Source organism: Opisthocomus hoazin, chromosome 26 (genome assembly GCF_030867145.1).
Source record: "Opisthocomus hoazin isolate bOpiHoa1 chromosome 26, bOpiHoa1.hap1, whole genome shotgun sequence".
Taxonomy (NCBI): domain Eukaryota; kingdom Metazoa; phylum Chordata; class Aves; order Opisthocomiformes; family Opisthocomidae; genus Opisthocomus; species Opisthocomus hoazin.
Window position 1 is genome coordinate 5,474,279 of NC_134439.1, and position 25,244 is coordinate 5,499,522.

Below are 25,244 nucleotides of genomic sequence, written 5' to 3' on the forward strand. Positions count from 1 at the left end.
GTGCAAACCGTGCCGGGGGAGCGGAGGGAGCCGGATACGGCCCCGGCCGAGGGCGCGTTGCCTGCGTGAGGCTGCGCACGGGCGAAGGCCACACGTGGGCACAGGAGCGGGTCCGTGGGCGCAGGAGCAGGTCGGTGGGCGCAGCTGGCCTCACAGCTGCGCCATTTGGAGCTGCACACTCATGAATATACATGAATATGCATGAGGGGGGGCAGCCAATGGCAGCGGCGCTCCGGCGCGGCAGCAGCTGCCAGCCTTCGCAATGAACTTCTCCTGACATTTCGGATGTGACTCGATGGGTTTTCCAGCCCTCCCTGCCCCCCTCGCCGGTGCTTCCCAGCCCCCCACGCAGGGCCGAGACCCCACAAACCTCGCTTCGAGGCCAGGGTGGGACCCTCAGCCCTGCCTGTCCCCTGCCACCACCCCGGGGCTGGCCCCAGCACCCCATGCTGGCCCCAGGGACTTGTCTGATTCCCCAGGCAGGGGTTTTGGCAGCTCCAGCCCCACGGTAAGAGGTGCAAGCACCCCCTTTCCCCTGAAGCCATCCATCTGCAATTAGCTCGGCCTCAGCTCCCTCCGCCCACGCAGCAAGGACACACTTTGCCAGCAAGCAGTTAAGTCCCTTCTACTTCATTTTTATTTCAAGTCAGAGCACGTCAGCTCTGCCTTCACCAGTGCTGAGGGTGGGAGGAAAAGGTGCAGGAGAGCACAGGGAGGGGCATCAGGAGTAACCAGAGCCCAAGAGCTGCCGGACACCGACTCCACAGCAGCTACACGCTCCTTTTTCTGAGCAAGCCAGATCCTGGCTGTGAGGCTCCTCGTTCTGCCCTGTGCATGGCAGGCGGTGTGTGAGGAAGGAGGTTTGCCCCCCCTCTCGGAAGGGCAGGGGGGACAAACTGCCCCCCTCCATCTCCCTGTGCTCCTGGGGGAGCGCAGCTCCGTTCGCCCCAGCTGCAGGCGACCGGTGGGGTGAGCCATGCCAGGAGGCCCCAGCTGCGGACACGGCCTCCGCACCCCACGTGTGGGCTCCACGCAGATGAGACCTCCCCCACCCCACCCCAGGAGCTGCACAGCACGGCCGTGACCGGGGAAACGCAGCCTCCCATGGCTGCAGCACAGAGGGGAGCACGGGGGACCGAATTGAGGAGACCTGCCGGGCAGTGGCCAGCCTCTGCTCCACCACGGAAAGCCTTCCTCCATCGTGCTGGACGTGAGCCAGCGTCTCCCGCCCTGCCCCGGGCCAGGGACACGCCAAGAGCTGGCACCACCACCTAACTGAGCCCTGCTACTGCTCCAGTCAGAGAGCAAAGGCCACGGGAACAACAAACACAGATTTCACGAACCACTAGATCTCTCCTCCAAAGAGAAGAGCGAAACGAATGTGCTGCCTGGGACATCAAGGACAGTCAAGAGTCAGCAGGGAGAGAGCACGTGAGCCCTGGACACCGCAGAGCCCGCGACAGGGCCCTGTTCCCAGCGCAGCCCCAGTCCCACCAGCCTGGACGTCCCTCCTGCTCAGCAGCGGTCCCTCTTCCAGCGAGGGCTGCAGGTCCCGGGGAAGGCAGGCGAGGTCAGAGGAGCCGGTCACTGCATCTCACGCCGTCCGCCCAAGGGCTCAGCCGGCTCATCCAGGCTGTCCGAGTGCGTGTCGTCCGTGCCGAAGTCGCTCCAGTACGGGAAGGTCTCTAGGCAGCTTGGACCCTGCGGGCTTCCCAGGCCGGCACAGCTGGCAAGAGAGAAGAGGTCAGAGCGGAGAAGGGATCAGGGGAAGACACAGGGCCCGCGGAGCCCGCCTGTCTCCATGTCCACTGCTGCCTCCAGCACAGCGGGGGCTGCTTCCCCTCGGCACAGCCCCACCGCAGCCCCTCGCTTCCAGCCAGCTCAGCCGCAGAAGCAGCCCCTCGCCCCTGCACCAAGCCCAGAGCGGGAGAGGGAGGGGAAACAGCCACCAGCGAGAGGCAGAGGGTGCTGGCAGCTGCGGGACGCATGAAGCTGCGCTGCCTGGGTACCTACCCATCAGCCTGGGCTGCTGCGCTCCCTCAAACCCCTTCCTTAAAACCAGAAGGGCTCTATTTAAAAACAGGTCTCTCGCTGGAGTCCAGACACCTCTTTCCTCCTGCTATTTGAAAACCAAGATGAAGAAACACGGGCACTGGGTGGTGCAGGCAGCCAGACCCAGCCTCCTGCTCGGCAGGGAAATACCTCGTCCGAGGGGCAGCGGGACGCAGAGCAGCTCTGCCAGGCACACCGGGCTGCCGGGGGGCACCGCCGGGCACCCCGTGCCCACCGCAGCACCCAAACACTCAGGTGACGTCTGTGCATGTTCAGCTCCCGGCAGGGAGCTGCAGCAGTGGCAGGCTGAGGATGCCATCCCTCTCCTCCCAGGTCAGCTCCGGGCTGCAGAAAACCCTCGACGGGGTGCAGGAGGGGCAGCCACCCCGCAGGGAGATGCCCCATTAATTCCCCAGCAGGCACTCTGATGGGCATGAAGAATGGCAGAAGCCACTCACGCTGCAAGGACCAAGACAAGACGCGCAGAAAGGCTGAGCTCTGAAAGCTTCTAAAGGCTCCTCACTCCCCAGAGATTAAGGGAGGAAAGCAGCCAAAGACCTTGGTAGATCTCAGCTTTGAGAGACTCAAGCTCTCTTCTGCTAAGCCTTGGCCACGGGCAGGACAGGGCACCTCCCGGCCAGCCTGGAAGGCAGGACAGACGGCTGGTGACAGCCCGAGATGCCCAGCTCCGCTCGCCTAAGCCTGGGAATGCCACCCATTCAGCATGCAGGGCTGCGGAACGCGGGCTCAGCTTCATTCCCTCAGCCGACTGCAGCAAGGATGGTGAGGTAAATTCAAAAAACATTCAAGGGTCCCTAGAAACCCTGGCAGCTCCTCTCATTTCACGGCAGAGGCTGTTCACTGCTGGTGAAAAGTCCCTTGCATGGGCACCAACCACTTCAGATCAGGCCATGGGCAGACCCACAGCTGCAAGCACTGACAAGGGGAGGTGCAGGCAGCGAGTCAGCAGCTGCCTCCGAGCTCTGCCAGGAGCCAGGCCTGCAGCTCTGCAGAGAGGGACCTGGGTGTCCTGGTGGACGACAGCGTGACCATGAGCCAGCAGCGTGCCCTGGGTGCCAAGAAGGCCAGTGGGATCCTGGGGTGCATCAAGAGGAGTGTGGGCAGCAGGGCGAGGGAGGTTCTCCGTCCCCTCTACACTGCCCTAGTGAGGCCCCATCTGGAGTACTGCGTCCAGTTCTTGGCTCCCCAGTTCAAGAAAGATGAGAAGCTACTGGAGAGAGTCCAGCAGAGGGCTACGAGGATGAGGAGGGGACTGGAGCATCTCTCCTGCGAGGAGAGGCTGAGGGAGCTGGGCTTGTTCAGCCTGGAGAAGAGAAGGCTGCGAGGGGACCTTCGAAATGCCTCTAAATATCTGCAGGGTGGGTGTCAGGAGGACGGGGCCAGACTCTTTCCAGTGGTGCCCAGCGACAGGACAAGGGGCAACGGGCACAAACTGGAGCAGAGGAACCTCCAGCTGAACATGAGGAAGAACTTCTTCCCTCTGAGGGTGACGGAGCCCTGGCCCAGGCTGCCCAGGGAGGCTGTGGAGTCTCCTTCTCTGGAGATATTCCAGCCCCGCCTGGATGCGGTGCTGTGCAGCCTGCTCTGGGTGACCCTGCTTGGGCAGGGGGTTGGGCTGGGTGACCCACAGAGGTCCCTGCCAACCCCCAACATGCTGGGATTCTGTGATTCTGTGACACCCCCGGGGCCGGTCCTCCCCCGCCTGCGTTACCTGCCACGCAGGTCCCCTCCCGGCAGCAGCGCGGGGCGATTCTCCTCCTCCTGCGCCCAGCCGCAGTTGGACATGGCGTAGTGCAGGATGGCTTCTGTCACCGTCTGCGAGCCCTGGCCTTGCACACACGCCTCTATCTCGGGGACCGAGAGCTGGCTCTGCAGGAAAAGGTGCAGCCGGCTGTCGGAGAGCAGGACCACGTTCTGCACAACCCTGCGCACAGAAAGATGAGGGTGGGTGAGGCAGGAGCCCAGAGCACGCTGAGCCCTGCCCCATCCCACCAAGGTGACCATTGACAGCTCCACTGCCACCTCATAGCCAGCAAGACACAAATGCTCTACTCACTTCTCCAGGAACTGCTGCAGCCCCTGTCTCCGCTTCTCGACAAACTCATCCGTGCTGCCCACGAAGAAGGTGGATTTCCCAGGCAGCTCTGGGACAGGCCTGCGGGCACAGAGCGGAGGCAGCAGCTCAGGGTCAGATCATCCCAGAGCAAGGAGACACAGGGTCACCATGACAGCAGCAGCCAGGACCCAGGAGCTCAGGTATCCTGTGTCCCTGCCTGGGGTTTCCATCCACACGTGTTCAGAGAGCATTTGGGATCCCCAGGGCAATGGAAACAGCGTCTGGCTGCAGGTTGGGGAAAGGAGGGAGCACAAGGCATGCTTACACCAAGCCAGCATTCTTCTGGAGCTGCCTCCTCAGCCACACGAATTCACGGTACCGGCGCCGCACACATGAGGTCTTGGCAGTGAAGGCCTTGCTGTTGGTCTGCAAAAAACAACCCACCGTGGAAATCATCCACACGAGTGAGCGGCAGCAAGGCAGAGGAGGGCACGGTCTCGCCTGCGCAGACCCCTGAGCTCAGTGACTAGGGGAACCCCTCGAAGCACCGGGCTTTGGGGGAGCTGAAAGCGCCCAGAAAACCCGAGCAGGCTCCAGGGGAGCAGCTGAGTCTCAGACCCACACAGAGACAGCGCAGGAGGAGGGATGGGCTGCTGAGAACTCCCTCTTCTTCACGGCTCCTTCCATCCCCACTCGGCACAGCCAGAGAACTCTGCTCCCGAGCCTCACGTACGGCATGAGCGAGCTCTGCAGCTCAGCCCTCTGTCCCTGCCGCAACTCACGTGGAGGAAGATTTTATAATCCACATAGGAGTTCCAGGAGCCTTCGTTCTGCACCCGCGGGTCCTGGACACGCACCGTGGTCAGCTCCTGCGGCAGAAACACTGCCTGAGGGCGGGGGCCCTGCTCAGGGGGGCTCCCGGGGATGGGTACCCCCACCACGCTGGCTTGTCCGGCCATCCCGCCCCACGGGCAGCGCAGGCACCGTCCCGCTCACCAGCTCTGCCCCACGAGCGCTGCCCAACCTCCCCCCGCCTCGACACAGCGCTCAGCCGAGACCTCCCGCTTCCAGCGCTGCCAGACCCCAGCCAGGAACACACAAAACCCGTGGCAGAAAGGGTCTTACTTCCTCTCGGTTCTCCAACATCCTAGAGCCAGAGCCCAGCGGGAAACATCTGGACAGAGAAAAAAAGCATTTAGTAAGGCAAGATCAGCACATCGGGGTCTCCCATGAACTCTGCATCCCCCCAGACACCTCTGCAGCCCTCCCTGATCCTCTCTCCCCTCAGTCACTGCGAAATAGAGAGGATGTGTTCAAATCCAGCAGCCTGCAGGGGAGAGAGCATCCAGCGTTAACCTCCCATGTGCTCCTGAGGCAACGTGACCTGCTGGGCTCTCGCTGGGACATGCTGGAGAGCGTGGTGTGACAGATCTGGAGCCAGCAGCACCCTTCTCCTCCACAGCTCGTCTTCAGGTCACCCCTGCCCACAGAGAGGCACTGGGATCCTGCAGCCTTCTGGAACCACGCTCAGAAATCCCTGGATCCCGGACAGAGGTGAGCAGGGCTCCCAGCTCAGAGGGGCTGTAACCACCCGAGGATGGTCCTGCTCCCCCGGCAGATAACGGGGTCTCTGGGAGAGCTTTTCCCCCAGTGTAACTCCCATTAGCCAGGAGCAGCCTCCTGGTTGCACAGCACCGAGACCCCAGGTCCCCAGTTTGCTCCTGAAGAGTCACAACTGGGAATGCACAAGGGAGACGGGGTGGAAGAGCCGGGCCCCTCCCTGCACGGGCAGGTTTGCACTGAAATGCCAGGGGAGCCAGTTCGGCTGGGGAGGAGAAAACCCTGCTTTCCTCACCGCTTCCTTCTCCTGCAGGCCTCCCTCTCCCCGACCCCTGCCCAGCACGAGCTCGGCTGGGCCATCCGCACAGGGCAAGCAGCCAGCCCACGCCGGGACCCTGCTGCCCCTCGCCAGGGGAAACCTGCTTTTCCCCCAGGTGGATCGGACCCGCTCCCCAGCCGCCACCTCAACAAGCCTCCCATTCGCACCGGGCGCGGCTACCCCATTTCTCTCCAGCTCTTCCCCAAGTCACCCGAATAAGCAGCAATCTCACTACCACAATTTCCCCACCCAGCAAGGTTTTGTGTCTGCATTGTGACCGCTCCCCCTCGCACCCCTCCCTAACCCCCTTCCCCTTCTCCCAGCGGGAGGCGGGGGGGCCGGCGGGCATTGGTGAAGCCCCCCAGGAGCCGCAGAGGTGCCCGGTGCCCCCCGTGCTGCCCGGCTTTCCCTGCTCAGCTTGGCCGGGAGCTGCTCGCGCTCTCCCATCGCACCAGCCGCTTCCTCCACGTCCCTCCGGGCCGTGTCAGCTCATTTGCTGCACCATTACGTGCTCCTGCAGTAATTCCTGTTCTGCAATAACACCACGAACACAGCGCCAGGGCTTGGATGAGGGGGGGGACAGCAAGACAACCCCCCCCCACACCCGATAAACGCACAGGCCAGCCAGCGAAACCCCTTCGGAGGCAGAGTCCCCCCCCACCGACGCGCTGCGCGGACGCAGAGCAGGATTCCTCGTCAGGGGGAGCTGGAAGACCAAGCGCGTCCCGTGTCCTGGTTTCACCTCCTCTTTGGGACTGTTTGCAAGAGGTTTTGGAGCCCTGGGACGAGCCGGCAGCTCAGGACTTCGGCTGTCACGGCCCAGGCCCCCAAGGGACTCAGCCGCCTGATGGCAGGGGCGAAGCAGCCCTTCACCTGCTCCCCATTCCTGGACTCCTGCCTTTTAGGCCATGCGAGCTGCCAAGTGTCAGGCAGCGCTGGAAACTCAGCCTTTATTTATACACTCGGACGTGAAGCAAAGCTCTGCTGAAGACGGAGCTAATTTTAGCTGGGACAAGGGGAGGGGCCGAGCCACAAACCGCGCTTTAAAAATCCGGCTCCACCGGTTTGCAGGCACTTTTCTGCCAGACTTCAGCCCTCCGATTCCACCCGTGGAGCACACAGCGCGTTAACAGCAGCCGAGAGGAGTTTCAGGGCAGAGAGCAAAAGACCCAGGCCCGATCCGAGACACCTCCGAGGAACCGAGCTCTCCTGGAGTCGGGTCAGGCTCCTGCTGTTTGCAGTTTGAGCTGTAAAAGGGAGGGTGAGGGGAACCTACCAAAAAAAAAAAACAACCCCAAAACCCCAAACCCCACACTTCAGCGCAGATGATTCTTCCCCTGGGGAAGGAGAGGAGCAAAGGAGCCAAATGTGACGCGAGTCACTTTGCTCAGCGCCGTAATGGGGGGGGGGTCTCCGATCCTCCCCCATGCTGGGGGCTCCCAGCCAGAACCAGTTCAGCAGCAGAACTTGACCATTACGCTCCCCGGCCTCCCCAGGGGAGGCTGCTGCCGTCCCGTTGCTTTTAAAGCTCCTTGCTCTGCATAACAGCCCTGCCTAGATTAAAAATGCAGGAGGGAGAAGAGAGAGACTCAGAAATTACCTAATAGAACAGCGGAGGGTTGCCAGGAAGGGGAATTTAATTTCCCAGCTACGGAAAGAGTGCTCCGGACAGCAGAGGGATGCGGGGGGAAGAGGGCTCTCCGCAGCCAGCAAGGAGGGGACAGGCTGCGGGGGGAAATACCGAGATCAGAGAGCCCGAGCGCTCACGTCTTTTACCTCCACTTTCATCCAGAGTTGTACTAAGAAACGCATAATCTCATTTACACTTTATTTGGAGTTAATTGATCTTAACTTGATAAATCAACTTAAACTCAGTGGAGAAAGCTCCGAGCCAGCTTTAAGCGGTTACACCAAATCCTCTTTCAGGGCTTTTGCTTAAAGCCTCGGTTCGAGGGGCCCTGGGACACGCGGTTGGGGTTTGGTTTAATCTTCCTCCAATTTGCATTTCGGTGTTTCCAGGGCTCGTGCTTTCGACATCTCCCAGCTAGAAGGAAGCCGCACTGGAACGCCCCGCGTCCACGCTCCCGGGCCCTCGGGACTGCCGCCCACCCAGGACACGGCAGCCCGGGGGCTGAACCGGCTGCAGACCCGCTGCCCGGTGGGTCGCCTGCCCCAGGCCCGTGCTCATGCCGCTGACCGAGAAAGCGTTCGCCTCTCGCTGGCTCTCTGCTCTCCCCCGTGCTGACTCCGACACGGCCTCGGCAGCGCTCTCTGTCCCCCCATAACCACAGGACCCGCATCCAAAGCTCCTCAGCACCCACCTGCAGAGCTCAGCCCGGCTCCGAGCTCCCTCCCTCAGCTCCGGGCTGGCCGAGGGACCCCGGCCCGAGGTTTGAGGGGAGCCCCCCGGCAGGGAGGAAGGGAACGAGCCCCTCTGTGCCCGCTCCAGCTGGTGCGGGCAGAACTGTCCCCACCCGCGACCGCGGAGGATTCTCCGGGGTCGCCGAGGAAGCGGCCCCGCAGCGGGAGCCCCTCGGGCCGTCCCCAGCCAGCCCAAGGCCGCCACGAGGGCCGGACCCCCCACCGCGCTAACGGCAACCCCGGGAGCAGGGGCTGGGCCCCGGCGCGGCTCCCGGGGCTCCACGGCCGCTGGGCCGCCCGCCACGGCCCAGCCCCGCCGGAGGAGGCCGCGGAGAGGGGCGAGGCCCAGCCGCGCCGAGGGTCTCCCGGCAGGGGCTGGTCGCTGCCTCCCGCAGGGCTCGGAGGAGGCCCGGGCCTGCCACCCCCGCCGCCGGGCCCCCCCACCGCCGCCGGGCCCCCTCACCTCCTCACGCAGGCCGCGGTCCCTTTAAGCGGCGCAGCGGCGCGGCGGCCTTATAGCTAAGGAGGCGCTTCCGCTTCCTGCGCGGGGCATGCTGGGAGCTGTAGTCCATCCCCTCAGGCAGCCCGGGCCCTGCGGCTGAGGGCGGCTTCCCCGAGGGCCCCGACCACGCCACGCCGCGGTGCGATCCCCACCGAGACGGCGCGGCTGGGCCTAACCGGGAAGGCCCGCGGCAGGGCTGCGGAAGAGGAACGGTAGACTACGGCTCCCGGTGTGCCCCGCGGCGGCGAGGGGGATGAAACTACAGCTCCCAGGGTGCCCCGCGGCGGGCGGGCGGGCGCGGGTCGCGGCGCAGGCGCAGTGCGCGCGGCGGGTACTGGGGCTGGCCGGGCTCTTTTGTTCGAGGGAGGCGGAGGGAGAGCGGCCAGGCCCGCGCCGCCACCGCACCCGGCCCCGCAGGCCCCTTCCCCTCGGCGACGGTTGGCGGGGCTGTGCAAGGTGAGCGGGCGGCGCCGGGGTGGAGCTGGGCGTTACTGGGTGAGGGGGGGGCTGAGGGGGGGGAAGGGTGTGAGGTGGCGGTTGGGGGGGGCTGAGGTGGCGGGGGGGGGTGTGAAGTGGCGGTTGAGGCGGGGGGTGTGAGGTGGCGGGGGGGTGTGAGGTGGCGGGGGGGGGCGATGGCGTTTGAGGGGTGGGATGCGGGGGGGGGGTTGGGGTGCTGAGAGAAGCATTTGGGGGGGGGTCGCGGGTGCTGACAGGGCCGTGGCCATCAAAGGGGCCGCGGGGTGGGGGGGGGGGGTGGGGAAGTCGGGTCTCGTCGTGGGGAGGGGCTGGGCCCGGCCGGTTCGTAGGGGAGGGGGAGGCCCTGAGCCCGGCGGGGGGGGGGGGGGGCAGGGGAGAGAGGTGTGTCTTGGGGGGCTGGGATGGGGTGAGGGGCTGCTGCGGAGGGGCTGGGGAAACGGGGAGGGGGTGTCTGGGCTGGGGAGGGGAAAGCGTCCTTCGGGAGGGGAGGGGCTGGAGCAGGGTCTGTGCTCGGGGGAGAGGCGGCGTTTGGAGGGGCTGGGGGTCGAAGAGCCGCTGGTGGGGAGGGGAAGGGGAGGGAGGTGTTGCCTTGGCGGGGGGGGGGATTAGGGGGAGGCAGGCTCCGGGAGCGGGGAGGGGACGAGTGAGGCTTTTGGCGGGGAGAATGAGCGGGAAGCTGGTCAGCAGGGCAGGCAGCGAGGGGGGGCGGGGGGGGGGGGGAGGTACTAGGGGAGAGCTGCTGGGGAGCGAACTGGGAGGCTGTGGGGCTGGGGGAGAGCTGCTGGGGAGCGAACTGGGAGGCTGTGGGGCTGGGGGAGAGCTGCTGGGGAGCGAACTGGGAGGCTGTGGAGCTGGAGGAGAGCTGCTGGGGAGCGAACTGGGAGGCTGTGGGGCTGGAGGAGAGCTGGGGAGCGAACTGGGGGGCCATGGGGCTGGGGGAGAGCTGCTGGGGGAGGGCTTCCCTGCGGAGACCTCATCATGGGGCTGGCAGGAGGTGGAAAAGGGAGGTTGTGGCTGGAAGCAGGACTGGGCTGGGGAAGGGAAGAGGGGAATGCAGCAGGAGCTGTGCTGGTGTCAAGTCCCTGCTCACCCGCGCATGGGGTGGGTGTCGGTGCAGCCCCCCAACAGGGCTGGCTTTTCCCAACCTCTCTGCCAAGGGAGGGGGTTTGGGAGCTGGGGGAGTGGAGCCAGGCTTGGAATGGGAGTTGGGATGACCAGGACTTCTGGCAAGGGGTGGTGATGGAGCCAAAATGGGATTTGTATCGCCGGCCGAGGAAGCGGCAGATGTGGAGCTGCTCCCAGAGCGCGGGGGCCAGCCGGGAGGGCGGCAGCGGGGCTCGGCTCAGGGTTGTGAAGCTGAGCTGCTCTCCTGTGGCACAGAGGAGATGGCAGGGACTGGAAAATGGCCTGAGTTTGGGTGGGGAGCGTCGGGGACACGGGGGGGTGAGCGTGAGGATCCTGGAGATGGGGCAATTCTGTTGGGGTTGATCAGTTTAGAGGCAGCAAGCACGTGTGTTGTCCTTATAAAACAGAGAGATCAAGGCATAAAAGGGCTTTCTGGGTGGATAATTACAGGTTCTATCTATGAGAGATTTTATTAACCTAAAAAAAAAATCCCTCGCGCATTGGAGAGGTGAAGGTGTTTGCAATGGGTTTGTTTGAAGTCAACAGCCCCGTTGGGTTTGTGACGCGGGGACAGTTTCATGATAGTGCTTGAGATCCTGGTAGCGAAAGCGATGAGAAACAGATGTAGCTGCTCTAACCCCGCTGCCCAGTGCCAGGGAAATGCAAAAATAACTGGGGGAAGGGGCAGGGAGCAGCTCCTGGGTGCGGGGCTGCTGGGGAGATGCGGTCGCTCCGTCCCTGGGGATGGATGCTGGTAGCGGAAGGTGCTGCCGAGGACGCTTGTGGAGAGGGAGAGGGTGCAGTGTCGGGGGCACTGGGAAGTCTGCAGCGCTTGGGGCAACGTTTGCTTCTCTTCATACAAAAGGAAGAAGACCATAAATCCCTGCTCTGGCTCCATGAGCATTTATCTGATCTAAAGAGTTCAGAAGTTGTGTCTGCCTTCACATAACAAAATTCCTGTCTGCATGACAGGATTTCTTACTTCAGGTCCTCTTCTGCAGGGAGGTAACGTTCCTACTGTTACATGTGTGTTCCTCTTAACTCCAGAGGTGCGTTCACTCCTGGGTTGTGAATTTAACTGGAATTGATGTGGCCGAGCTTGAAGGTTGTGGCTTTTCTGTAGTTTGGTCTCCGCTCAAAGGCTGGAGCTTTCACTCAAACTTTCCAGAAATGTTTTCTGCTGTTTTCAGGTTCTGGAGAGTGGAAGACTTAACATGCTTGTTCCCACTTCAAAAGAAAGATGCCTGCTGCCTTTCCGTGGCGCGTGTGGAAGAGACTTGGCATGCTCATAAGTCTTTAAAGAGATGAGCGATCCCAGCCAAGTTTGAGAAAGGCAGGAGGAGGAAATGTTTGAAGTTTAGAACTCATTAAAGCCGAGCTGAACTGTTATTCCTTTATGATGCAGCTAATGGAACTAGTCCGTGCCCCAGTGAAACCTCCGGGTCTTCATATTTTTCTTCTTAGGCTGGTCCTCCTTTCCTTTGTTAAGCTTTCTACCGAAAAGGTCGGCGCCAGGCATCACGGAAGGGCGTTGAGTAGAGCTTCACGATCTTCAGAAAAAGTGCCCCAGCCAGCGGGGCTGGGTGAATTTGTATTTGTCTGGTGGTGGTTTCACCACCTGGATGTGGATCTCCAGGAGATCTCGTGATACCAGCTTGTGCCGCGCTCGGATTTACTGCGATGGCGCGCTGTCAGCTCTAGCTCTTGCTCCTCCGTCTGCTCCTGTGCCAGTAATGCAGGCTTTTGTACACACCTTTGTGTCGGGCTCTTTCTTCATGGACTTTTACCGGAGTCTGAATTCTTTTCAAGTGGCTTAGGTGTGTCCTGGTTCCTTTTCCTCTTAGCTGCAGACCAAGCTGTTATTCTTTTGGTCTCTCTCTGTTCTGCTTTCTTCTTCACAAAGGATTTCGTCTTTGCCTTGAGTGTTAGGTAAGAAGCAGCGAGTGAAAATGGAAAAATTTGGCATAGGCCCATCCGGAATTTGTCTTGAAATCGTATTCTTTGGTATAAGCCAACTTTTTTCACACATTGAGTATAAAAAATCAAAGCTGGATGTTAGGAAACGTGCTGCTGCTGAGAGCTCCCTCAGACAGGAGTCATCTAGCCCCAAATTCTGTAGACATGAGACTGCTTGTGTAAACATAATAGGAGTTATCTGCCCTCCCCAGAAATGCCCAGGCAAAATCAGACGGCTTCGCTCTGCAGCTCTGTGCCCAGGAGCTCGGTCTGAGTGAAATGTGTTTGTTTGAAGGCTCTGGAGATGAGGGAGCTGAGCACGGGACAAGTCTTCCCTGTGCTGCCTTTCCAAGCAGACGAGGATCGTTCAACCTCTCCCCCTCCCTCCAGAGATCAGAACCCAGCCAGTGCTTTGGGCGGCTGCGGTTTGTTTTTAACAATTAAAATTGGAGGGTTTGGGTATGACCGGTCACAGAGGGCTGAAATCTTTGTCGAGCGCTCCGTTCCACGGAGGCATTCCTGAGGAGGAGGAAGAGGGAGTGGGGAGCAGCTCGGGTGCTTTGCCACGCGCAGGTTCGTACCCCCCGGGGGATGGGGGGGGGGGGCTGAAGTCCCTTTCTTGCACTCGAGCTGCGTTTTTGACTGCAGTGCAGCGAGAGGCCTGTGTAGCAGCTCGCCTCTGTGCTGCTGGCTGGAACGCTGAGATCTGCACCGCGGTGAGCCGCAGCCTGCCCTCACTGCCCGGAGCACCCTCCTGGCTTGCGAGCTCTGGGGGCAAAACCAGCCGTTGTCCCTGCCGCAGGGGTGACCGCCGAGGGGACGGCTTGTCGGCTGGGTGGGAGCAGACATCTTGCGAACCCGCAGAGGCAGAGCGGGTCCGTGCGAGGGGGTGACGCTGGTGCCCCGCGGTGTAAATGCCTCTGGCAGAAACAGGGGAGCGGCCGCTGAAAGGAGCAGGCCCCGAGCGTCGCGGGGCTTGGGAGAGGTTGCTGTCTGCTGTGCGCTTAAGGTACGGTTGCTGCAGCCCGTTGCACTGGTGTATTTGTCCCTCCCCTTGGCAAGCTCTTTCTCAAAGTGCTCCTGGCCTAGGATTTGCATCTTCTCTGCTCAGCGCTTGCCACAATAAAACGACGGACCTGCAGCGTTGCATTGCTTTGTCACCTCTCTCTGTTTCCTTTTCCACACCTGCCTGTCCTACACACCAGCGCTAGTTTTAGCAACTCCCCTCTGAGCTCATCTTGGCCAGATGCTGCTGTTAGACTCTTTGATCCAGCTGCCTTCTTAGGAAGCTGCTCAAGTGGCCCGGCGACCTGGCTGAGCATCCTTAGGTGCCTTATGAACAAACCTGTCTCCAGGCGATAACTGCAGCTCTTTCACCTGAACTCCTTTTCACACAGAATCCCAGCATGGCGGGAGTTGGCAGGGACCTCTGGGGGTCACCCAGCCCAACCCCCTGCCCAAGCAGGGTCACCCACAGCAGGCTGCACAGCACCGCGTCCAGGCGGGGCTGGAATATCTCCAGAGAAGGAGACTCCACAACCTGCAGCTGAGCAGAATTCCCTGCCGAGAGAGGGGAAGCCCGAGATCTCGGCCCTCCAGACTCTCTCGGAGTTTATTTGCTGGTTGTAGTCGGAGCTGCATTCTTGGGAATCTCCTCTGCCATGGCGCGCTCAGCTCTGGGCCCCATCTCCAGCGGCCATGCGGTGCTGGAGGAGGAGGATGGAGGGGAGGAAGGCTGTCCTTTGCGGGAGGAAGGAACTGCCTGAAGAATTCCAGAGTGAAACACGATCTCTCGGCTTCCTGCTGCAGCGCTGGCTCCTGCTCGGGGATTAGAGGCTGGCAGTGGGTCGGAGGCTTCGCATTGCTGTGTTGCACACCAGCTGAGGCGGTGCCAGCAGCCTGGCCTCCTCCTCGGCGAGGCCGCAGGCGACCGCCAGCCTGGCCACTTCGTTTGCCTCCGTCTGGCATCTGAGTAAAGATCCTGTCAGTGTATTTCAGCCCAGGAGCTAAGGAGGGGAAAGCCTCTCTGATGCGTGTTCTTCTACGGCTCTGTTTTAGTGGGCTTTGTCCGTGTAGTTGGGTTTCCCCCCCCTGTTGAATAGGGCAATAAAATTTCCGTCTTGGGGGGCTGCGTGTCCTCTGATATTCAATAAAGGATGCACTGCCTGTCTGCGGAATATCCCTACCAGCACCCCGCTCCGTGCGGGGCAGGGAACTTCTGACGTCATCTAACACGTAGAGTGGGTTTAGTTTCACCCTTGGCAGACACTGGAGCTCTGCAAGCACGGTGCAGCAGCAGAACAAGCTCTTCCCTTGTCCCTGCCTGCTCTGCAGCCTGCTCAGGTGCCAACCCCTCTTCTGAGAGCACTGGTCAGAAGAAAGGCAGGGGAGATGTCCAGTGCTAAACGAGCAGAAGGAAGAAAAGGCTTGTGATGCCGAGCCTGGGCTCTGGGACCCCCCACCTTGCTCAGTGACCACCAAACACCCCGAGATGGTCGCAGCCACTTTGGCCTGGCTTTTATTGCCGGTCCTCAGCCTGGTGCATGAGCAGCCCCAACTCTGGGTGCCGCGGCGAGGGGAAGGTGTTTGTTCCTCCTTGTGCCCAGGCATTGCCATCCGGTGAGGAGGCTGTGGCTGCCTCGGGACTGGGGTGTGAAGGGGTCTGTCTGGCAGCAGGCACGGCCGGAGACCAAGGGCCCTGCAGAGCGAGATCCCGGGCGCTGGCACAGCTTGTATGCCAAGGTCAGGTGGAAAGCAGCAGTGCAGCAGTGGAGTCCAAAGTATGAACACGTTGGTCCAGCGCCTGCCAAGCACAGAAGTGCTGCTTGCTCCCTCTGCGCTCTGCCACGCTCCTCGGCTGCCCTCGAGCCCTCTCCGAGATGGCAGCAGAGACGGAGGGGGTCTGGAGCATGCTGGCTGGGCTGTCCTCCCTCCACGGTGGCTTCTGCTGGTCTGAACTGGCAGGACGTCTTTTGAGCTTTGTGGAGCTTGGTTTTAAGCCTTCTCCTTCGTAGGATACGCTAACGGCAGCAGCTCGGCTCAGCAGCATCTTGTGCGCGAGGGAGCTCATCCAGCTGTAGCCCGAGAGCTGAGGCTGTTGCTGAACTCCGACGTCTCCTTCAGCCCCGTAAATCTGCGGGGTTTTGTTGTGCCGTATAAACCAGCCCCAGCTTGCACAGACTCTGCCAGCTGAAATTTAGTCTAGAGATTCATGATAACCTGAGTGGCAAAACAAAAGTTTCTGGGCAGGTAATGTCTGACCCGCTTGCCAGTCATTTTCCTTGGCAGAAAATATGTATTTTACTGCAATAGAAAAGGGCTCAGGCTGTGGAAGCTCCCCGGGCGGCAGGGTGGGGTTTTGGGAGGCTGAGGTGGTTTCAGGCAGTCTGGGTCCCGTTGCCAGCGGCTCTCAGTGACGGCGTAGCTGCTTATCAGGGATAACAGACGGGCAGACTTGGAACCTCCCGACCTTTTGGTCGGTCGAAATCAGTGCAACGTGTTCAGCATGCTCGGCTGCCTGCGCGGACTCCTTTGGAGCAGAGGCTGATGGCGAGGTCGGGGTGCTAGAGGCCTCTATATTTTTCTTTAACGAAAAATCCATCCCGCGTCCCCTTCCCGCATGAGCAGATGCTCGGTTTGTGCCTCCGCTCACAGGGCTGTGCAGTAGCTCGGGAGCTTGTCTGTGGGGCTGGGACGTGCCAGTGTGACTGGTACCAGCCAGGAAGCGTCCGGAGAGCATTTGCGAGGACCGGAGGTGATTCTGACAGAGCCGCCTGCCCCGCAGCAGGGACGAGGTGCGCGGCCATCCCCGACCCTGGGTCTGCCCGCCTGCGGTGCTCTTACTGGTCCGAGCTGGGTTGCAGCGGGGAAGCAGGGCCCCTCTGTGGTTTTTGGCTCTCCAAAGCGTTTCGTTTCAGCCTGGGGGAAGCGCCCGGCGTGTTGGCAGGGCTGCTTCTCCTCTGCGGTCCCCCGCCTTCCCCGGGTGCTGCGGCCTTTGCGGCAGGTAGCCTGAGGCTGGGTCGGGCTGGAGACTTCTCCTAGCTCTGCACCGCTGCTGCCACTTCCCAGCAAGCACAGGACATACGTGCAGGCATTTTGGACTGTCCAAACAGCTCTAGAAGATAAGGAAAAAAAAGAACATTTTCTGGGTTGGTGAGTTAGATAAATATCCCAGAGTGCACATCCGTGAACCAGCAGAGAAATGAACGTGGGGAGCTCGGTATCAGGGACTGTGACTCGTATTTAACTCGGATTAACTATTTATTAACTTTTATTTGATATCAGCAGTGCGCTGTCTCCCTCCCGCTGCCACGCAGCCCTGCAGATGCTTTCTGCAGCTCAAGGCAGGGTTGAACTGAGCTGAAGGGCAGGGCGGCGAGGTGAGGAGAGGGGGGAGAGCGGGTTGAGGGGGGACGCTGGGGACTTGCAGAGGAAGGACAAGGCGTGGAGCCGCTGCCGTAGGATGTGGCTTCGTGTCTGGAGGTCGACGGGCAACGCGTGGGAGCAGCGAGGTTAAGACGTGGTGTGCTGAAAAGAGGGACGAAGTGTGGGTGGGATCAGGCGAGGTCTTGGTGGAAGTGGTGAAATAAGGTGCTGGGGAGACAAAAAGGCCGAAGCCGTGTGTCAGAAGGGCGTTGTGGACATGCAGTGGCTCCTGCTGGAGAGGGCCGTTTGGATTTTCGGCTGGCAGGACCAGCCTGGCCCATCTCTCCAGGTGTTACCTCCTTTGTACTGCCTGTTTTCTCCAAAGCAGCGTTCCTGCCCTGTGCTTTGCCTCTGCGTGCGTTTGCTGCCTGGCAAAGGCAAACCTAACCTCGACGTAAACATGTGGTTCTCTCTCCTCTTTTAGCAGCGTCGCCCGTAAGCTGAAAAACTGGCCAGCACAATGGGAAAAAAACAGAACAAGAAGAAAGTGGAAGAGGTCTTAGAGGAAGAGGAGGAGGAGTATGTGGTGGAGAAGGTCCTGGATCGGCGAGTGGTAAAGGGCAAAGTGGAATACCTGCTGAAGTGGAAAGGCTTCTCGGAGTAAGTGCCTCCCTGCCTGCCGCTGCGGGTGGGTGCTGGGCTGCTCCGGCACAGGCAGCTCTGCTGCCTTTGGCTCCCGAAGCCTCCGGGCAGGTGGCTCGGTCTCCCTGCGCCTCTCCTTGTCTGTAAAATGGAGCTAACGGGCCAAGGGCAGCCATGAGGAGAAAATTAGCGGTGCTGGACGCCTTGAGCTCGAATCAGGGCAACGAGAGCACAGCGTAAGCGAGAAGGTCCTGTCTTGCAAACAGGCTGTGCAGTGCCCTGGTGGGGCTTCCCCCCGCCTTTAGCCTAGTGTGCAACAAGCAGCCGAATAAAATACATTGCATTTGTCTCCTGAGGAGGGAAAGAAGTGCCCTGCCCTCTGGCATCCCTGCCTGGATGAGGGCAGGGTCCTGTTTCATGGCGCGAGGACACCCGCACCCAGACTGCTGCTTCTCTCAGCATCTCTGCGTGACCGGGTGTCCTGGGCTTTTCTTGGCAGCAAAAGCTGCACAAAACCACAGAATGGTCGGGGTTGGCAGGGACCTCTGTGGGTCACCCAGCCCAACCCCCTGCCCAAGCAGGGTCACCCAGAGCAGGCTGCACAGCACCGTGTCCAGGCGGGTCTTGAGTATCTCCAGAGAAGGAGACTCCACAGCCTCCCTGGGCAGCCTGGGTCAGGGCTCCGTCACCCTCAGAGGGAAGAAGTTCTTCCTCATGTTCAGCTGGAGCTTCCTCAGCTTCAGTTTGTGCCCGTTGCCCCTTGTCCTGTCGCTGGGCACCACTGAACAGAGCCTGGCCCCATCCTCCTGACCCCAACCCTGCAGATATTTATAAATATTTCTAAGGTCGCCTCTCAGCCTTCTCTCCTCCAGGCTGAACAAGCCCAGCTCCCTCAGCCTCTCCTCGTAGGAGAGATGCTCCAGTCCCCTCCTCATCCTCGCAGCCCTCCGCTGGACTCTCTCCAGTAGCTACTCATCTTCCTTGAACTGGGGAGCCCAGAACTGGACAGAGTACTCCAGATGGGGCCGAGCTGCCCACGGGTAGAACTCAGCTGTGGTCTTCAATTGCAGTGAAGATAACACATGGGAGCCGGAGGAGAACCTCGACTGCCCAGACCTCATTGCAGAGTTCCTTCAGTCCCAGAAAACCGCACACGAGAGCGAGAAGTCCGAGGGAAGCAAGCGCAAAGCGGAGTCTGACACGGAGGATAAAGGGGAGGAGAGCAAACCAAAGAAGAAGAAGGAGGAGGTGAGGCGGGGTGGGGTTTCTGCGCTCACCTCCTTACCCCTGCGCTTGGCACAGTGTCTAGCAGCTAGAGCAGCCGCGCTCCAAAACCTCAGTCAAAACCAAACCGTTCTCCTGCGTGGAGGGGAAGCTGTCGCACCTCAGTGTGACACGGCTGGAGCGCTGCCGAAAAGCTGTGGCTTTCGGGAGGAGGCGCGAGCTGTTTTCTAAGCTGGGCTGCTTAGAGCCAGTCCTAGCACTAAGCTGAAAGGCCGGTTCTTGAAGCAAAAGGCTATGGAGCCCCAGCTTCTCCAGAAGAACCGCACAGGGGCTGAGCTGGGAGGCAGGAGTTGCCTCTTGAAGAGGGAACAAGGTGGAGCGGAGAGCCTCCTGCTCAGGGTGCTTGTAGCTGCTAGGGAAAAGGGACGGTGAAAGGCTCCGCAGTCTGGTTTTCATCCCGGGAGCCGCTGAATCTCGGCCAGCACAAGAGTTTAACCAGCGGGCCCTTGGAAATCAGATCCTCTGCTCGCAGCGTGAGCAGGGCGCTCGGCTGCGCTGCCCGCGGCCTGGCGGGAGGTCACCTCTGCGCGGTGGCTTTGCACCCAGGCGGTCCTTAGTCGTTACAGCCCGAGCGTCTGATATGCAGAGCCTTGCTGAACAGCCACCGGTGCGTCTGGTGACCAGGAACAGGGCTGTGGCTGTCACCCAGGTGATGCTACAAGCGGAAACTTATCTCTTTTCAGTCGGAGAAACCGCGAGGCTTTGCCCGAGGATTTGAGCCGGAGCGAATCATCGGTGCCACGGATTCCAGCGGGGAGCTCATGTTCCTGATGAAGTGGTGAGTGTGTCTTTGTGTCTGTCACTTCTTCACTTATTCTGTGCCAGAGAGGGAAGGACCTGCACCCGGGGAGTCCCTGCTACCTGGCATGAAATCTTTCACGATGGCGCTGCTGCCTGAGGTGACCCTCTGCGCTGAGGCTAACGTGGATGTGAAACGAGCAGGTAGGGCCCTTGGGATCGTGTGGCTCTTAAGATGTCCCCCCGCAGCAGGCGCGAGCTTGGGGAGAGAGAGGGGCACGGTGTCGTGGCACGGGCTGCAGTTTCAGAAGGCTGCGCCGAGAGGAGAGCCGTGACGATGACCGCGTCCCCTTTGGCTGTAGTGACACAGGGCTTGTCGCTGGCGCAGGTGGGAGCCAAACCAGGCGGAGGTGTGCGAGCCGTCCGCTTTCGCACCGTCTCAGCAGTGCGGAGTGGCTGGGGGCAGGGCCACAGCTTTGATTCGCCTTCTCTCCCCATCCCCGACAACAGAGAGCTGAACTCAAGCCTGAATTTTTCCTGGGCTCACGCGCTGCTTCTCCCTGCTCCAGAGCCACTCGGGAAGGGGTCACTCGGATACCCGGAGCGCCTCAGGGACTCCATTTACCTGCCGCTTCTTGATTTTTCTCCGGTCTCCACTTCTTCCACCTCCCCTCCACAGCCCCCTAACTTGCACCTCTGCTCTGGCCTGTAGGAAGAACTCGGACGAGGCCGACCTGGTCCCTGCCAAGGAAGCCAACATCAAGTGCCCGCAGGTGGTCATCTCGTTCTACGAGGAGAGGTTGACATGGCATTCCTACCCCTCAGAGGACGATGACAAGAAAGAGGACAAGAACTAAGCCCCGGCACCCGCTCTGGCCAGCCTTTGTATAAAGATCTGAACTGTGGGTTTGAGCAAGAGGGAGAGAACGCAGCTCTGCTCGGTCGGGAGCGTAGAGATGGCTGGAGAAGATGCCCTTTGAAGAGACCAGTATGGTTTCTGTGCCCTGCAGCTGCTCAACTGCTTTATGCAGCTTCACGCTGTGTTCAGATTCAAACCAGCCCGGCTCAGTTGGGGGGGGGGGGGAAGGGCAGGGGATACTCGGGGCGTTGGGGGGAGAAACGGGGTGTTTGTTTCAAGGCTGTCTATTTTGCAGCTTGTGGGAGAGGAAGCAAAGCCCCTTCCATGAAGGACGATCACTGGCGATGGGTGGGCTGGGGAAAGGGAGTGCAGATGGATACTGCTTATTCTTCAAAGACCATCTCAGCAACCCACAGCCTTCTTCCCAATAGTGTTAATTCTGCATTTTTACAGCGTAGCATGTGTGTAGGTTGTTTTTGTTTTTGTTTTTTTTTCTTTTGCTATTTACTGGTGTATTGGTTTGGGGGGTTGGGGGGAGGGATGTGGGGAAATTGGTCTCTTCTTTAATTGGGGAGGGAGGGAGATGAGCTCTGGTGACAATGTTCCAAATCATTTCCAGATCTTTTGTAGAACCTGAATTCAGAAAAGAAAAAAAAAGCTGGGGGGGGGGGCGGGGTAAGAGCTCAGTGCTGATGACAGAACTAGGGAGACAGGGACACTGACACAAGACTGAAACTGTGAATGTCCAAATCTCGGGAGTCGACATCCTCAAAGCCCTGCGAGCAATTTTTAGGGGGGGGAGGGGGGTGAGGGGAGACTTGTGAAAATGCAAACTTGTGATTCGTATTGTCCTGAAGCAGAACTGCCAGTTACTGACACATGCATTGTATGTGGGAGTGTGGGGTGTGGGGCGGGAGTGGATTTTAACCCTTGAAAAGCCTTTCTACCCTTCTTTACGTTACAAGGTGCTATTTCTCAAAATTTGGGGGGGAGAGAGACTTCTGACTGCTTGTTCCTTTTCTCACCTTGATGTGACTGTCCAGCCAGCAGCTTTGGGAACCCTTTGGTCGTGGGAGGAAGAGGAAATCAACAGCAGCAAAAGATAAAAATCAATTCCATGTTCTCCCGTAACAAGCGATTGTTTGCAGGAGGCCAGACGCTGGTGCTGGAGCCGGATGCGTCACCCTGAATCTTCTGAGGGTTGTGTTTTTTTTTAATCAGATTCGTTACAAATACTGAGCTATTTAATGTCTGGAGTCATGAGCCCCACCAGACTCCTGGCACCTCCTTGTAGGGTGGTATGTATCTAGACTTGCATTGTACAAACCTTTTTTTAAAAGCATGTGTTTAGGTTTCTGTGAAAACGTTGTTTAAATGTAAAGTACGTGTTTGGATTTTAACTTCATACCGAGCTCTGTCAGTTTTTTGTCTCAATAAAATTTTAGATTTATAATCCTGATTTTTTTCTTCTCTACCTTGCTCCTTCCTCCAGCTCTTTGTGCGTGAGATGAGTGACGAGGTGTAGAGCAGGTCACGGAGGGAAGACAGCCTGCGCTCGTGGCTGCCTCTGAGCAAGGTTGGCCCTGCTGCGGCCCGGCGTAGCCGCTGGCTCCGGTCTGGGTGTCGACAGCAGCAGGAGCTTTGGAGCCGCTGACAGCAGGGTCTGATTTATCTTGACTTCCACCTGGAGAAGAGAAGTGTCGTAGAGGTTAGCGTGTAGAGGCCCGAGTCGAGGCTCACCCCTGGAGACACGAGGACTTGTGGGGCTGCGGGACCTCGTTCCGCGTAGCCAGACGCCGCGCGAGCCGGGAGCGTGCGCTGCGTGTGCTCTAGCCAGGACCGGGCGCCAGAGGTGGGGTAAGTGATCTTAACTCCGATTCGCGTCGGGATGCTGAGCGGACCTTGTCACCCTGCGCTTACGGAAAGCTCTGGCAGTGCTTCTGGGGACTGTTTGATGGAGGTGGCCTCGCTCGAGTCTCGGTACGGACTTGCTGAAGGCCACAAGCTCTTGTGCGAGGGGAAGAGCGGAGCCGTCCCCCCCTGCTCAGCCCAGCCGACGCTCCGCGCAGCGGGACGGGCGGCAGAGCGGGCTGAAGCGTTCCCGCACGAGGATGGTGGGTCCTGGCTCGGAGGTTCCTGGTCGTTGTGTGCTGCAGGACGGAGCAAGGAGAGGCGGGGAGGTTATGGCGGTGGTCAGGGCTGAACGGGGGCTCTGCCAGCCCCTCGCTGGCACTCAGGGCTGCAAAACTGCAGCCGGTTGAGCTCCAGGTTATTCGCAACAGCCCAGCCTGTACCCAGCGGGACGGTGAAATGTCTGCCCTGCCCCAGCAGCCAGCAGAAGCAGCAATTAAACCTGTATTAATCACTAGAGATGGAAGGGGTAACGTCCACTTAATTGAACGTAAGAAGGCTGCGATTCCCTAGGGAGGCTCTGGGGCGATCGATCGCAGCAGGTAGCTGGAAGAGACGCGCTGCTCCGTGCTGGGCTTGGGTCTGCAGCCGTGCCGAGAACGTGGGGCTCCCACGTGAGCCGCGGGCAGGCGCTGGGTCTCCGGGCACCGCCGGTCTCTGGCTGTGGCACTGGGTGAGCAGAACGGCTCACCTCGAGAAACCGAGGCGCCGGAAAATAGTCTCAGGACCCTCGTAACGCGCTCAGCGATCTGTGGGTGATGGCATGGTGGTCTTCCCCAGCTGGCTGCTCCTGGCTGGACCTGCAGCGGGGCAGGGCAGAGGCAGCTCCTCCGTCCAGTGGTGTCCCCCAGGGGTCAGTACTGGGCCCAGTCTTGTTTAACTTCTTCATCAATGACCTGGATGAAGAGTTAGAGCGTACCCTCAGCCAGTTTGCTGATGACACTAAACTGGGAGGTGTGGTGGATACACCAGGAGGCTGTGCTGCCGTCCAGCGTGACCTGGACAGGTCATGATGAGGGCACTGGAGCATCTCTCCTACAAGGAGAGGCTGAGGGAGCTGGGCTTGTTCAGCCTGGAGAAGAGAAGGCTGAGATGGGACCTTAGAAATGCCTCTAAATATCTGCAGGGTGGGGGTCAGGAGGATGGGGCCAAACTCTTTCCGGTGGTGCCCAGCGACAGGACAAGGGGCAACGGGCGCAAACTGGAGCAGAGGAAGCTCCAGCTGAACACGAGGAAGAACTTCTTCCCTCTGAGGGTGACGGAGCCCTGGCCCAGGCTGCCCAGGGAGGCTGTGGATTCTCCTTCTCTGGAGATATTCCAGCCCCGCCTGGCCGCGGTGCTGTGCAGCCTGCTCTGGGTGACCCTGCTTGGGCAGGGGGTTGGGCTGGGTGACCCACAGAGGGCCCTGCCAACCCCTGCCATGCTGGGATTCTGTGAAACCAGGGTACATCCCGGGCAGTGCGCATGCTGGCGTGAGGCTGCCTGACAGCCACGCCAAGGGCTTGGTTCAAAGGGCCGCCGAGCCGCAGCTCTCGCCGAGATCAGAGGCGCAAGGCCCCGCCGGGGGCTAAGTGCTTTCTGCTTCGGAAAAATGAAAGCTCGGCTCTTCACCTGACGCCGGGCTGGCAGAGAGCCTGCGCCGGGAGGCGAGGGGCGTGCGAGCCGCAGCGGGAAGGAGCTGGGGAAGCTCCTGCTCGCCCGTCCCTCCTCGCTACCCGCAGAAGGCCGGTGCCCAGCTGCCTGGCACGGACGTGGGCAGGGGGCTGGAGGGGAGGGGGTTGTTGTCAGCCGGTTCCCGGCGTGGCCGTGTGCTCCGAAGCCGCAGTGGAGGCCCGGGGTCGGCGCTGCGCTCGCCCGTAGCCTCCTGGCAGGGAGATGGTGGGTTCCTGTGGGGTCGTGCCTGTGTTTGGGCGCAGGAGCGGAGATGGAAAGAGGTGCACACTCCGGACCCGGCATCCCTTCTCCAGCTGAGGAGGGGGCAGTGACCCCGCGGGGGTCTCAGCATCGCCGGGGCCAGGGAGAGACTTGCAGGTTTTTCTTTGCAAGACGGGATTGCATTCTAAAACAGCCCCTGAAGGAGGATCTGGAATAAATACCCTAGAGCCCAGGAGGAGAGGCGGGAAGCACCGCCGCGTGCGTATTTTAATGCTTCGCGCTCCCCTTGGCTGAGCTGTTGCCATGCACAGAGCTGGCCTGGGCTCAGCGCCGGCAGCAGGAGGAGACGAACTCTTCCAGTCCCGTAAGGAGAGGTTCAAGCCCCAGGAAAATGACATTTGCCCCGCGGGAACGCCGGTGGAAGACCCGGCGGGGAGCAGAGAGGGTGCTTTCTGCCTGGAGGTGCTGGGCACGAGGCCTTGGTGACCCCAAAGCAGCAGCTTGGCTTTCACCGATAGATTCTGCTGAAGTCTCAGCGCAGGGCTGCAGGAACTGCTACATAACAGTGATGCCAGATGAGAAAAGGCAGCGCCTACAAGCAGCAGTGCTGATAAGGGGGTGGGTATTAAAGCCTTAGGGAACGGCAGCTGTAACTTAAAAATACCCAGCGGTGCTGAGCTGCCGGGAAAGCTGCTCGAAGCGCAGCGGGTCAGCACCACCCAGCCTCTCGCTGCCGCGTCGGCCATTCCTGAGAGCAGTTTTCCATCCCCGGACGTTCGGCTGAGCCGCACACGGCGTCTGCCGCAGGGCCTGGGCGTCTGCCTGGCCTGAGCCAGCGGTGTTCAGCAGCAGCCCAGCGTCCGACCAGCCCCTGCCCTCAGGTCTGCCCTCGCACAGCAGAGCCGTGAAGTCCCAGGCTGCCCTGCACAGAATCACAGAATGGTCGGGGTTGGCAGGGCCCTCTGGGGGTCACCCAGCCCAACCCCCTGCCCAAGCAGGGTCACCCAGAGCAGGCTGCACAGCACCGCGGCCAGGCGGGGCTGGAATATCTCCAGAGAAGGAGACTCCACAGCCTCCCTGGGCAGCCTGGGCCAGGGCTCCGTCACCCTCAGAGGGAAGAAGTTCTTCCTCGGGTTCAGCT

At 60.6% G+C, this 25,244-nt stretch overlaps 2 protein-coding genes across 4 annotated transcripts; one reads left to right on the forward strand and one right to left on the reverse strand.

Annotated features, from left to right (window-relative positions):
- Nucleotides 1-625: 625 nt before the first annotated feature.
- Nucleotides 626-8,901, reverse strand: SNX11 (sorting nexin 11). Of its 2 annotated transcripts, none has more exons than XM_075443632.1 (7): nt 8,833-8,901; nt 5,255-5,303; nt 4,912-4,998; nt 4,455-4,555; nt 4,130-4,228; nt 3,785-3,997; nt 626-1,726 (listed from the first exon to the last, which is right to left on the reverse strand). In XM_075443632.1, exons 2-7 carry the CDS (start codon nt 5,273-5,275, stop codon nt 1,585-1,587), a joined length of 663 nt encoding a protein of 220 aa, XP_075299747.1. In that variant the 5' UTR covers nt 5,276-5,303; nt 8,833-8,901; the 3' UTR covers nt 626-1,584. The 2 variants fall into 2 exon arrangements, with proteins under 2 accessions (XP_075299747.1, XP_075299748.1); XM_075443633.1 differs by lacking the exon at nt 8,833-8,901 and adding an exon at nt 8,330-8,413.
- A 289-nt stretch (nt 8,902-9,190) lies between these two features.
- On the forward strand, nt 9,191-20,531 carry CBX1 (chromobox 1). Of its 2 annotated transcripts, none has more exons than XM_075443506.1 (5): nt 9,191-9,327; nt 17,279-17,454; nt 18,507-18,684; nt 19,404-19,498; nt 20,171-20,531. In XM_075443506.1, exons 2-5 carry the CDS (start codon nt 17,315-17,317, stop codon nt 20,313-20,315), a joined length of 558 nt encoding a protein of 185 aa, XP_075299621.1. In that variant the 5' UTR covers nt 9,191-9,327; nt 17,279-17,314; the 3' UTR covers nt 20,316-20,531. The 2 variants fall into 2 exon arrangements, with proteins under 2 accessions (XP_075299621.1, XP_075299623.1); XM_075443508.1 differs by having other exon boundaries at nt 17,282-17,454.
- Nucleotides 20,532-25,244: the final 4,713 nt, after the last annotated feature.